Source organism: Giraffa tippelskirchi, chromosome 5 (genome assembly GCF_054371585.1).
Source record: "Giraffa tippelskirchi isolate mGirTip1 chromosome 5, T2T-mGirTip1v1.2.pri, whole genome shotgun sequence".
Taxonomy (NCBI): Eukaryota; Metazoa; Chordata; class Mammalia; order Artiodactyla; family Giraffidae; genus Giraffa; species Giraffa tippelskirchi.
The window spans coordinates 76,139,303-76,152,667 of NC_137279.1; the positions used below are offsets into that span (position 1 = coordinate 76,139,303).

General features: G+C 43.3%; 1 protein-coding gene across 1 annotated transcript; it reads left to right on the top strand.

The window, feature by feature from the left end:
- The first annotated feature begins 6,169 nt into the window (after positions 1-6,169).
- PPP1R15B (protein phosphatase 1 regulatory subunit 15B) lies at positions 6,170-12,349 on the top strand. The gene is made up of 2 exons (XM_081494931.1): positions 6,170-8,518; positions 11,039-12,349. The coding sequence occupies exons 1-2, from the start codon at positions 6,638-6,640 to the stop codon at positions 11,258-11,260; spliced, it is 2,103 nt and encodes a 700-aa protein (XP_081351057.1). The 5' UTR covers positions 6,170-6,637; the 3' UTR covers positions 11,261-12,349.
- Positions 12,350-13,365: the final 1,016 nt, after the last annotated feature.

Here is a 13,365-nt window from a genome sequence, read left to right on the forward strand (position 1 = left end):
GTTGACTCAGAAGTTTTCAAAACTCTCCAGTGTGGAGTCATATTTCATGCTGGGAAATTCTGCGGGGCTTCCAAGGGACTTTTAGTAATAACAGTAGTAAGTGATAACCTACCTTCTGTGTTTCTAAGTGGCTTTGAGATGTCACTGCAGTTCTAGGCAAGTCCCAATGGACTTTTTAAAAGTTAGAACTTGAATCTGGCAAGAGTCTTAGTTACAGAAATTTCTTGGCTAAATGGGGTAGAAACCTGAACCACCCAGAGGGAGTGGGAGTGAGAACTGGGGAGGGTGGGGGAGGGTGTCCAGGGAGAAGAGAAACAAGCCCAGGAGACTGGATTTTCTGAGTTCAAACAGGTGGTAAAAATGAAGTGGCTGGACTTGTTAGGGTTTGGGAGGTAAAAGTTAGATTAGACTTGGAAATTCTAAAGTGAAGCAGCATTTTAAGTTGGGAGGCTATTCTGGTGCCTGGGACTTGTCTGATATGTCTATTCACAACACTAATGGCCTTCTCTGGGTCAAGTGGGTACCAAGCACTATGGCTACTAAGATAACAAGGGTGTGGATCCTGTCCTCAAGGAACTCAAGAGTCCAGCTAGGGAGGCAGCAATGGAATTGTGATTAGAGTGCTGTATCCCGGACAAGGTGGAAAAGGGGGGAGGGGTTGGGCAGGCAGAATGGGCGTCACAGGGAGATATTTGAAGTGAGTATTAAACAGCCCATCAGAGCTCTGGATTTCATTCCCAGTGTGATGGAGATGCCATTACAAGGTTTTGAGAAAAGGATTATAGCACTGTACTTAGTCAAAGATCATTCTGGTTGCTGTTTGAAGCAAGAATGGAAGCAGTAGTCTAGGAGGGGAGTGACATTAGGATGGGGATGGTGCAAAGTACTTCAATTCTGGATATATTTTGAAAGTAGAGCTGATAGGGGGGCTTCCCTGGTGGTTCAGCAGTAAAGAATCTGCTTGCTGATGCAGGAGATGCGGGTTTGACTCATGGGTCTGGAAGATCCCCTGGAGAAGGGCTTGGCAACCCACTCCAGTATTCTTGTCTGGAGAATCTCATGGACAGAGGAGCCTGGCGGGTTATAGTCCATAGGGTCACGAAGAGTCAGACATGACTGAAGCGACTTAGCACCTAAGTTTAGGGGCTTGGCAACTGGGTGAAATGGACTGTAGGGGCATTATGGGATGGGGAAGATGGGCTTGGCGGATCTTAAGAGTTTTGTTTTGATCATGGTAAGTTTAAGATGTCCGCCCATCCAAGTGGAGAAGTAGGATGATGGAATCCGAAGCCCAAGGGAAGGGTCAGTCTGGAGTTGAGAAGTGGAAGTTGGCATTTAGTGCTGTGGAACTGGATGAGATCACCTAGATTAGAGAGGCTTAAAAACAAACAAACCAACAGGTGACTGAGCTCTGATGCAGCCAACATTTAGAGGAAGAGGAAGAGTCCCTGGAATTGTAGGGACACTGAGGTAATGATGTCATGGGAGTCTGAAGAAACGGGCTACTGTAACAAAGGACACAGACTGGGTGGCTTAAACAGCAGAAACTAATCTCACTTCTGGAGGGCAGAAGCCCAAGATCAAGGTATAGGATTGGTTCATTCTGAGAGTTGAGAAAGATAATCTGTTGGTTTGCTGGTAATCTTTTGCATTCCTTTTCACATGGTGTTCTCCCTGTACGTGTGCATGTGTGTCTGTATCCAGATTTCCCCATTATATAAGGACAGAGTCATGTTGGATTTGGGCACACCCCCATGACCTCATCTTAACTTACAAGGACTGTATTTCTAAATAAGGTCACATTCATAGGTCCTGGGGGATTAAGACTTAAACATCTTTTAGGGGTGCACACATCAACCCACAAGTAAGAGAACTGGATTTGGCAAAATGTTCTTGGTGATCTTGATAAAATCCAGGTTGCTTGTTTTTTGCTGCACTGGCTCTTTGTTGTGGCCAGTGCCCTTCTCTTGTGGTGGTGCACGGGCTCACTAGTTGAGATGTGTATGGGCTTAGTTGCCCCACAGCATATGGGATCTCAATTTCCCACCCAGGAGTGGAACCTGTGTCCCCTGCATTGGAAGGAAGATTCTTAACCACTGGATCACCAGGAATGTCCCAGTAAGAGCTGTTTTAATGAATGTTGGGGATGAAACCCACATTGGAGTAGCTTGAAGACAGAATAAGTGCAGAGAAAGTGGAGGCTGTGAGAGTAGACAACTCTTGAGAAATTTTTGCTGCAGTGGTGTAGAAACTTGGAAAGGCAAGTATCCAGGGAGAAGTTATTTGTTGTTTAAGATAGGTGATATTAACCCATGTTAATGTTAGTGTTCAACTAGTTGAAGAAAAAAATTACATGTTATAGGAAAGACGAGATAAAGGAGGCCAGATTCCTCAAGTGGACATGAAGGGATAGGATCCAAAAGGCTTCTTCACTTATAATGGGATCCAAAGCAGAGTATGTGGGTCCAGATGCAGGTATATTGGTGGATTTGGTGGTGAAAAAATGAAGTTGTTTATGTCCAATTGTATCTGTCTTCTCAGTGAAGTATAAGGTGTGTCCATAAGCTGAGAAGAACGTGTATGGGAATGCTGGAAATCTGAATAAACATTGTGACACAGTCTCAGTGTAGGAGATGCAAAGCTGCTAAGGGACTATCTAAGGGGACTTCTCTGGCAGTACAGTGGTTAAGATTCTGCACCACTGCAGGGGGGTGGGTTCAGTCCCTGGTTGGGACACTAGAATCCTGCATGCCTTGGCCAAAAAAATAAAATAAAAACGAACTGTGTAAGAGTGCCTGGCATGGATGAAATTTGTCATCACAAATAGGAAAGTGAGTCAGTCAGCATGTTTGAGTGCTTTTCTCAAGCTTGGCAAGACTGTAGGCTCAGAATAAGTGGATAGCTGGGTTTCACTAGGGTTGCAATTTTGCCAGAGAAGAATACTGGAGTAGAAGAGCATGAGAATGAAGGGTCTTTGCATGGGGGTAGTTTTCATACTGGATCATGAGATTCTTGATTGGGTAAGGAGGGAAGTGAAGGAGGGTGATGAATCACAAAAACATGGTAATTGCAATGGTTTGGAGGTTTGGCGAGGGCAGTGATAGCAGCTGAATAGGGGTTTCAAGGTAGTGAGCTTGAAAGATAGGAGGTGGTTTCCAGAGTGTGAGATACTTAAATAATTTTGGAGGTGGCACTGCTGAAAAATGAAGGGAAAAGCTACACACCCTTGACCTTAGGCCCTGAAAAATCTTTTAAAATAAATATAACTGAGGTTTGAATTATCTTCTGCCAAAGTGCCAGTCAGCTTGCCCGTCTAAAGACTTCTTGTCTTCACCAGCAGGCATACAGGCCTGGCAAGACAGTGCTATCTCTGCGGACAGAGCTGCCTTCCCTCCACTGCCTGCTTGATAGTGGGCTTCAGGAGGTGGCTCACACTTTATTTTCCTGCCAAGACTGACAAGGCAAAGTCACACATTCTTAAAGTTTTCCAGTACTTTATGATCCCATTGTTTCCCTTTAGAGCAAATTCCAAGGTAAGGAAAGTAAAAATTATATATCCAATGATCAGATGGGGTAGGAAGGCCCACTCAAGATGTTTTAAGGAATATCTGGGGGGAGGTGAGTGGTGGTAGTGACAAAGCTGAGAGTAGAATGTAAGAGACTTGGCCATAAGGAAGATGCTATTATTTTAAAGTATTATTACTCTTCCATTCATTCAACAAACCTTTATTGGTCACCGATTATGTGCCAGTCAACATCCTAGGTCAGTGGTTCCTAAACGTTTTGGTGTCAGGATCCCTGCCTTAAGAATTGGGAAAGACAATTCTTTAGAATTGTTGAGGACCCCAAAGAATTTTGTTTATGTAAATTGTATCTATAATTATTGTTTATAATTATTGTTTTAGAACTCAAACCTGAAAAAAATTTTAAATATTTATTAATTTAAAAATATAAACCCATTACATGTTAACATAAATAACAGCCAAAAATTGTTTTTTTGAAAAAATGTCTAGCGAGAAGAGTGGCATTGTTCTACATGTTTTCCCAAATGTCTTTCATATCTGGCTTACTAGAAGGCATCTGGGATCTCATATCTGCTTTTGCATTCAGTCTGTTGCCAGATCACATATCATGTACCCTCTATAAGATACATGTGTACTATATATTCATGAGAAAAGGAAAGTTAAAAAGAAAAATAACAGCTTTGTATTATTGTGAAAATAATTTTGGCCTTGAGGACCCTCTGGAAGGGTCTTCAAATGGGATCCTCAGGGGTGCCCAAATCATACTTTGGGAACTACTGTGAGAGGTATTGGTATACAGCCCTCAATGAGTAGAGACCAACAGGAGAGAACATTTACAGGGATATATACAGAGAAGTGTGTTACATGCTCTAATGGAGTATAGCGGTCTAGTTCTGACTGCGAAGGTCAGCAGAGACTTCGAGAAGGTGTTGGCATTGGAGCTGAACCTTGAAGCATGGGTAGATACACAACAGAGGAGGTGAGGGCCTTCTTGACTGAGAAACTCTGAATAGTGGCATGAAATAAATCCAGTGTTCCTAGAGTATAACCTGCATGAAGGGAAGTTACTGAAGAGAAGGCTAGAAAAGTATAGGGAAAGGACAGACTGTACAGAGCCTTTATTCTGCAGATGATGGGAAAAAAATCATTAGTGGATACATAACAAATATTAGCTGATGTCTGTGCCTCTAATCTATCTAGGAGAGGAACGATATTAGAAATTTAGTTTACTCACCAACCCACTGAGCTTTGAGTATTTAATTTGCATACCCGGATCTCTTGTCATTAAACTTACTCTCATGATTAATATATTTTTTCTGAATTGTAAATGAGCTATTGCTAGAGATATGGATAATAAGATAAAAAGAGATAAACCATAGAAATTGCAGACCTCTTAGTTTCCTAGAAAGAAGTGGCCATTTTCGAACAGTCTCAACAAAGCAAGAGGAGCAGCTGGCTTCCTCTGGGTTCCTGAAAGATCTTACTGCTGTCTCCAGGGCTCAAACCTGCTACACTCCCTCTGAACAAATACTTGACTTCAGAGGTGTTGATTAAAAAGTTTTACTAGAAATAAAGAAATGTACTAAGATCAAACTCACAAGAGAGAATCAAATGTAGCAACTAAGATTATAAAGTGAAGCCGCTTAGTCGTGTCCGACTCTGTTCTACCCACGGACTGTAGCCTGCCAGGCTCCTCTGTCCATGGGATTTCCCAGGAAAGAATACTGGGGTAGGTTGGCATTTCCTTTTCCAGGGGATCTTCCCGACCCAGGGATTGAAACCGTGTCTCCTGCATTGCAGGCAGACACTTTACCCTCTGACAGACACATTTTTTTTCTAAGGATAATTCTCTGTGCTTCCTTCTGTGGGTGTTGTATCCCATGGTTCTAGGGGCTCAGGATACAAATATGACTTGAATATGACTTGAAGGGGAAGCAAAGACGAGGGTAAACAGTTCTAGGGGCTCCGTTTCTTCCTCCTCTGTTTGCCTCATTTGAAGAAACTAACAGGGACACCACCTGAGAAACAGTTCACATTTTTTTATGAAAGACATATGGGTTAGATGCTCAAAGCCCTCAAAGCTGGATTCTAGGTAAAGCTAAACCATTATTTAGAAATCCTAAAACCGAGCGGGCAGGAATGCATAATGATTCATTTTTCACTTAAGACTTATTAATCACTCCACATTATTAGTGTTTTTAACACCAGATATATATTTACACATTTCCCAACTTTTACTGGACTTAAATCTTAGGGTGATGATCTACTTAACAGTTAATAACACTGGAACCACAGTGTTGCATAAATACATGCAAGTCTAAGACATACGTGTACACTTGGACTCTTGGGTATGTACCACGCCATTAACAGTTCCAGGGCCGCCTCCATCCGTCTACGCCGCTCCCTTGGGCCCAGAGGGCCGAGGTGGGGGGCGGGGGAGGACGAGCCGCGGCGGACGGGCAGTTTCCTAGGCCGCCGCTGAGCTCCAAGTGCGCAGGCGCGAAGCCTGGTTCCGGCTGATGCAACCTCCCGCGCGCAACCGGGTCTACCGAGAGTAAGGAAGCCGACAGGGCCCTTGGCGCGGCCAATCGGCGGCCGTAGGAAAGAGCGCGGAAGGGCCCGCCCCCGGCCCGGCGAGTGACGTCAGGCGGCGCGGGACTGGTGGCGTAGCCGGCCGCCATCCTTCGTCTAGTCAGCCTACCTAGAGCGGTCCTGCCGCGGCGCTGGCCCTGCGGCCATTTTGAGCTTCTCTTGCACCCGCTTGCCCTCCCAGACCAGCCCTTCCGGGGTCGCGCTGCTGAGGGGATTCTCCACGGTCCGTGCCTCCGAGGAAGCCATCGCCGCGGAAGGGCTCCTATCTATGGTGGAGCGGCGCGGGCCGGATTAGGACCGCGTCTCGCCGCCAGGATGGATGTCGTCTTGGCCGCCGCGTCCCTTGCCCGCTGTTCCGGACTGTGGCCCGCTGCCCGCGGCCGGAGCCGCTCTCCTTGTTGGCTCTTCTGCTGGCCCGGGGGTCGGCCTGGGGCACCCACCCCGCCGCTGAGGAAGGCCGAGACTGTGTAGGGCCTCGAGCTCCGCGTCCCTGCCTCCCTGAGAGACTGCCGACAACGGAGATGGAGTCGGCGGCGAACGGCTCGCGGGAACCGGACCCCCGCTTCCGGCTGCCCTCCTTCCGTCGGCCTTCGCGACCAGGCACGTCCAGGTTCCCCGCACCGCTCGCCCCGGAACCCGACCCCAGGCTGGCTCCCAGCCCCCCGCCCGAGGCCCGGAGCAGCTCCTGGATGCAGCTGCTTTCCCAGCTCCTCGCGCCGCTCCCGGGCTTGCTTCAGAAGCTGCTGGTCTGGAGCCAGCTTTTCGGTGGGATGATCTCCACCAGATGGCTAGACTTTGCTGGAGGCTACGGCCTCCTGAGAGCCCTGAGGGCCCAGGAGGAGCCCGCCGCCCCCTCTGCGCCCAAAGCTCTGAGTTCGCTGCGGCTCGACCCCTCGGCCAACGCGGCCGCCTGTCCCCTTGACTGGCTAGAGGAGGGCCTCCACTGGCAGTGCTCGCCCCCAGATCTGGAATTAGAACTTAAAGCCAAGGGAAGAGCTTTGGACTCCGCAGCCCATGCTCTTCTGGAGCAGCCGCTGTGGGGCGTGGAGCTGGTGCCCCGGAGCGTGCAAGCGCGTCTGTTTTCCCACCCGGAGCTTGGCCCTTCGCCCTCTGGACCGCTTAACGTTCAGCACTTAAGCAATGTCAGTGTCGTCTCCTATTTGCTGAACCCCTCTTATCTGGACTGCCTGCCCCGGGTTGAGCTGAGCTATCAGAGCAGTGTTGGAAGCTGCGAACTGGTCGATTTCCAGGCGCTCAGCCCAGAGAGCGGCTGCCTGGATGAGGCCCCGTCTTATCCCCAGCCGCTCAACGCAGAGATGGCTCCCGCCTCTTGGCAGGGATGTCCGCCTCTCTCTAGAGAAGGCCTGCCCGAAATCCACCATCTGCGCATGAAGCGGCTGGAATTCCTTCAGCAGGCCAGCAAGGGTCAGGCTTTACCCACCCCTGACCAAGATCATGGCTACCACAGCTTAGAGGAGGAGCACAGTCTGCTCCGGATGGAGCCGAAGCACTTCGGAGATAGTCCGACTCACTGTGTTCCTGCTGCTGGAGCCGTTCCTGGAACCGCCCAGGAACCCACTGATGAGAAAACAGAATTGTTGACTAGAGAAGTTCCCTTTGGATTGGAAAGGCAGGGCCCCTCGGGAGGCATTCCATCTTGTGAGACTGGACAGGAGCTTGGAGAGGACCAAATAAGTGTAGTTGACTCCTCAGACATAGACGATGACTTTCCCATTTCTGCCAGACCAGCCTGTAGTAACAAGTTGATAGATTACATTTTGGGAGGTGCAGCCAGTGACGTGGAAACAAGTTCTGATTCGGAAGATGAGGATTGGGACGAAGACGTTGAGGATGACGGTTTTGATAGTGATAGCTCATTCTCAGAATCAGACCTTGAACAAGACTCAGAAGGGCTCCACCTTTGGAACTCTTTCTATAGTGTGGATCCTTACAATCCACAAAACTTCACAGCAACAATTCAGACTGCTGCCAAAATTTTTCCTGGAAACCCTTCTGATTCAGAGAAGGATTTGTCTGACAAGTCTGACCTAGGGAATTCTCCCCATACTGGAAGTCTTCCCGAGTCTCCTAACCATAATTCTGAAGATGATGATGACTGGGAATCTAGTGCAGATGAAGCAGAGAGTCTCAAACTGTGGAATTCTTTTTGTAATTCTGATGACCCCTACAACCTTCTAAATTTTAAGGCTCCTTTTCAAACATCAGGGAAAAATTGGAAAAGCTGTCTTGACTCAGAGAGGCCATCTGAGCCCATGTCTGAGTGTCACACCTTACTTTCCTGTAAGGTGCAGCTGTTAGGGAGCCGAGAAAGGAAATGTCCAGACTTGGTACAGGGTGTGTTTCTTTCTGGAGAAAAACACACACATATCCGGAGAAAAAAGGTTTGTTTCTTTTAACATGGCTGATAATTTGTACTTTCTGTTCTGATGTGGAAAAGCATGAGTTTCCTGGAGCCATAGTAGTGCATATTTTTTAGGAAAGACTCCAAGCTCTTATACTTGGGTTGAGAAATAACCACCTCTCCTTTTCCCTCATGTAGAGTGTTGTTCCTGTCTGAATTGAAGGTGCCAGTGTATAGATGTTAGCTTGAGGGTGCCGTTTTCTTTTGGGTTGGCAGCTCTGGGCTGTTTGCCTTCAAGTTTCAACTTTTCACTTTTTTTAAGGAACAGAAAAATTAAACTTTGTGTATACATGATTTAATTTTAGAGATTGAGAAGGTCCTATTGTAGCAGTAGAGTTTTGTGGTATTAAATGTGGTATGTCATTTGCAGACAGTTACTGCTCTAGTTTCAGGATAACTGTTTTCATTCCTCTCCGTTAGAACCCACAGGGATGATGGTACCAAGTAGCAGGTCATATTTGTCTGGTTGTTTGCCATGAAAGAAAATATTAGTTTCAGTATTAAAAACATTTGGACATTTGGAATTTTGATTAACAAAAATAATGCTGAAAATAGTATTACCTTTTCTTAAGATAGCAGTCCAAGTTATCGTTGGCCCACTATAGGTTAATCATTTGTAACTATGATGGTCACTTATTTGGTTTTCTTGAGTAGTTGTTTCCTATTCCCAGGCTAGTTTTAAAGCTTCGTGGCATTTATTTTACTCTTTCAACACATTATAAAGGTAACCTTATTTGAGGAATCTTTTGAATTGCTTTTTTTTTTTTTTTTTCAGCTGAGGTTATTAATTGGAGAGAAATCCCCACAAACAGACAGGGGATCTTGTATTGTGGAGCAAAAGTTTCTTTAGTTACCTTTACTTTTATTTGGAAAGAGAAAGACATGGGTGAATTATTATTGACCTCAGATCCTGCTGCATCAGTTTCAAGTGGAAAGAACTGTAATCCATTGGCTCCAAATGACCAGCTTAATACTTTGAAACTCTACCTAGGGTAGAAAATGTCCCTAAATGGTGGTATTCTTATGTCTTAGCTTGTAGAAGCAAAATAAGGCATATTAAAAATTAGATTTTAGTTCACACTTCTGTTAACGCTGTCTTAAACGTTTTTCTCTATGTTTTTAAAGGGTCTCTGACAAAATGGCCTGTTTAGTGAATAGATAAGAAACAAAGTGAGGCAATGGAATGAGCACTTGGCATCTGGAGACCTGTGTTCCCTACTCCTAAGTGGTTAGGGCCAACAGATTTAGGAAGATAGCCAGAGCTGGGAAGTAACTTGACCTTCTCATGGCTTTGACTGACTGACTTATAGTAATAATAATAATAATGGCTATTGTATGAATTATTGCACGATTTAAATGAGGTGAGTAGATAAAACTCATAGTTGCTTTGCCTTTAAATGATAACTCTTGTTTAGGGATCTCAGCCCAGCCTCATGTCTCTTTTTAGCTTGCTCACTGAGTGAAAAATGAGATGAGTCAAGTAGATGTTACTATTACTATGCACTAGAAGCAACCTTTATAAAAGATTACTATGCACTAGAAGCAACCTTTATAAAAGATTATGTCTGGAATATGGTAAAGTTATTTACAACCTTTGACTACATCCCATTCTTTAGGTATATGGGAATAACGGGTAGTGCCTAATTCTTAGAATGAGACTTTCAGATCTGGGAATGCTTTATTAAATGGCAAACATGGTGGAGATTGTAGAGCCGGGCTCAGAGTTGGAATCCTGATTGCACCTGAGGAAGCTGTGTGATTTGAATGAGTCAGTTTACCTTGGTTTCCTTATCTATACAGTGAAGATGATGATAATACCTACCTTATAGGGTATGTATTATTAAGTGAGATTAAGTGAGATGGAAATTGTTAAGTACTTTGAAAAGAACCTGGCATATGGTAACCACTGTATAAATGTTATTTATCTTGGTGATACAATGAATGAGTAATGCTAGAATGCAATATTTAGTAAGGTGTTACATATCTACTAATTGTCCTCGGGGGTATTCCTTGGCCTGATGTAAAGGGAATGAAAGTAGCAGGCCACAGTGGAATTAGCTGATGTAAGTATTGAATGTACTTTAAAACAAGTTTTGACATTTGGTGTTTGATATCTTAAAAAGAAATTTCTACATTAGAAATTGAATAAGAGAGTTTTTATCTTAACTACGAAGTCTCTTATAGTAATACTAATCTTAAAGATATGTTTTGTTGCAGTTTGATTCCTAAATAACTTTTTATTCTGTGTTCTGATTTTAAAAGTAATTAATCTAAGAATACTACTACATGTTTATGATTCAAGAATTGAAAAACACTGAAAAATGACTTTTTTTGAAAAAGGGAGAACAGAAGTGAACCTTTGTGCTGTAATAAAAGAATTCAGGAATATATTTCTGAAATACTTCGGAAACATTTGTCATTTTGGAAGAGTGTACAAGTTTGTTTGTTTCTTTCTTTACTTCTCTTATATTTGAGATTAAAATTACTTTTATCTTTATAGGTAACCTTCCTTGAAGAAGTTACTGAGTATTATATAAGCGGTGATGAGGATCGAAAAGGACCATGGGAAGAATTTGCACGGGATGGATGCAGGTTCCAGAAACGAATTCAAGAAACAGAAGAAGCTATTGGATACTGCTTGACATTTGAGCACAGAGAAAAGATGTTTAATAGACTCCAGCAAAAATGTTTCAAAGGAGTTAATGCTTTCGAGCAACATTAAGATGATTTGACAGCCTCTGGCCCTAGCATACACTACCTCTTACTTGAGAGGTTACTTTTAAAAACAAAAATTGGCAGCTGTCCTCCAACTTTTTCTTAGAGGATGTGCAACTTGGATCCAGTGACCTAGTTTAATATTTTTTTGCAACATAGCCCACTCAGAAATGTCCAGGTTTGAAGCCAGGCCCTGAAAATGAAGGATGAGATGGTGTGATTTCTAATCCTCCCTTTTTTGTTTAGTTGAATCTGTTCTAGAATGTTGTTTGCTTGCTGAAGTGAAAAGGGGACCTTTTAAGTTGTAATTTTGCACTTTGGAAACTTATTTTCTTGGGAAACAATATTTATAGGGTTCAAAGCCCATTTCCCATTCTAATTTAAATTATCTGCACCTGTCTAAAAACTCTGGGCTCTCCCCTCCCCCCCAGCATTCTGAAATTACTGGGCTGTTATGTTTTCTATATATTTTTTTATTTCAGTAATGTGACCCTTCTACTTCAATGTTAAGAAAAATAATTTTGTATATACAACCAACTTAAAGTACATTATCACGTGTCTTTTTTTTTTTTTCCTAAAAATGGTTGAAAATGTGTGGTTGGTTTTTATTTCTAGGTTAAGCTCTACCTAGGAAATGTTTCCAAGGGCTGCCACAAAATCTTTATGGGCAGTACTTTCTGCTACTTTGGGAAAACTGCATATTTCGGCCAAATTTTAACATCCGATATATTTAAGTTCTCTGTAAACTCTTTCTTGGAGAGGGTTCTGTATGTCTATGTTATTGTAATTCCCACTTGAGTGGTTCTTTGTGTCTTCAACAGGTAGAAATTGTTGTTAAAAGACTCCAGAAAGTAATAATTGTGTCATAGTTGCTTTTAAATTTGAAAGCTTAGAATTTTCTTAGGAAGAAGAACAGGAGACATCAGAGCAATTTGCTTTTGTTGTATATGCTCTCAAAAGAAAACCAGTGTTATTAATATCATGCCTCAGCACCGTCACTTTTATAACTTGTCAGGGTGACACTGTAAACTTGAAAATGGGCAGTTCTGATTTTTCCAGTTTGAAATGTAAAATACAGACTTCAGTCAACATCCAATTTTATTGTGTTCTTCTTTTTTAATAGAGAAGTAATGGCAAGGCCTATAGTTTCAGGAAAGATCTATAGATTTAACAGATTGAAAGTTTTAATATCTTCATCCCAAAGCTTACTTTTGAGTTGAAGTTTCTGCAGTGACTGTGTTTGGTTTAGTTAGCACTACATGATGTGCATATGTTAGGTTGAGGGAATATTAACCAACAACTTACTGGTCTGTTTTTACTTCACATGCCTCCTGTTACAAGTAATAGAAAGCATGAGCAGAATAGATGACCTCTTAATTTTGAAGTTGTTTCACAGTGAGGACAAATTTTTCATCAGAAGTTCTTGCAGGATTACTACCTCAGTTTATAATCTACCTGGTCATTGTTTTATTTCTATTTGGTTTGCTCTGAGAATACAACAGCATAAACGTTGGTCAGATTTTTGCAGAGCTCTTTTCCAGTGTGTTTAGTGCCCCTCTATTTTAGGTAATCATAGGGAATGCATTTATAGAGTCTGGTATAACTCCATGGAAATGCTAAGTTTCAAGCATCAGCTGTGTCAGTGGAAAGAAGGTATCACTTGCCTTGAAAAGAAAACTGAAAATGTGTAGGCAGTCTTTTAAAACCAGACTGAAGTATACTGTTTTATTTCAGAGACTTAGGTTGTGTTTTGGGGTTTTAAATCTTACACCTCTGCATATATGAAAATAATGGGAAATCTTTACATTTACTAGGCTTCTGTGGTGGCTCAGATGGTAAAGAATCCACCTGCAATGCAGGAGACCTGGGTTTTATCCCTGGGTCAGGAAGATTCCCTGGAGAAGGAGATGGTAACCCACTCTAGTATTCTTGCCTGGAGAATTCCATGGACAGATGACCCTGGCAGGCTACAGTCCATGGAGTGTCAAAGAGTTGGACATGACTGAGCAATTAACACTTTACATTTACTGGATTTTGGAGAATTGTTCTCTTGAGATTCCAACCTGACTACTAAATATGTAAAAGCTTGGTGAAGAATTCTTCCATTTACTA

Bases quoted from the DNA above. Each gene is read 5' to 3' on its own strand.
- PPP1R15B (XM_081494931.1), top strand. From the start codon at position 6,638: ATGGAGTCGGCGGCGAACGGCTCGCGGGAACCGGACCCCCGCTTCCGG. The intron at 8,519-11,038 runs GTTTGTTTCTTT...TTATCTTTATAG, and splicing joins CACATATCCGGAGAAAAAAG to GTAACCTTCCTTGAAGAAGT.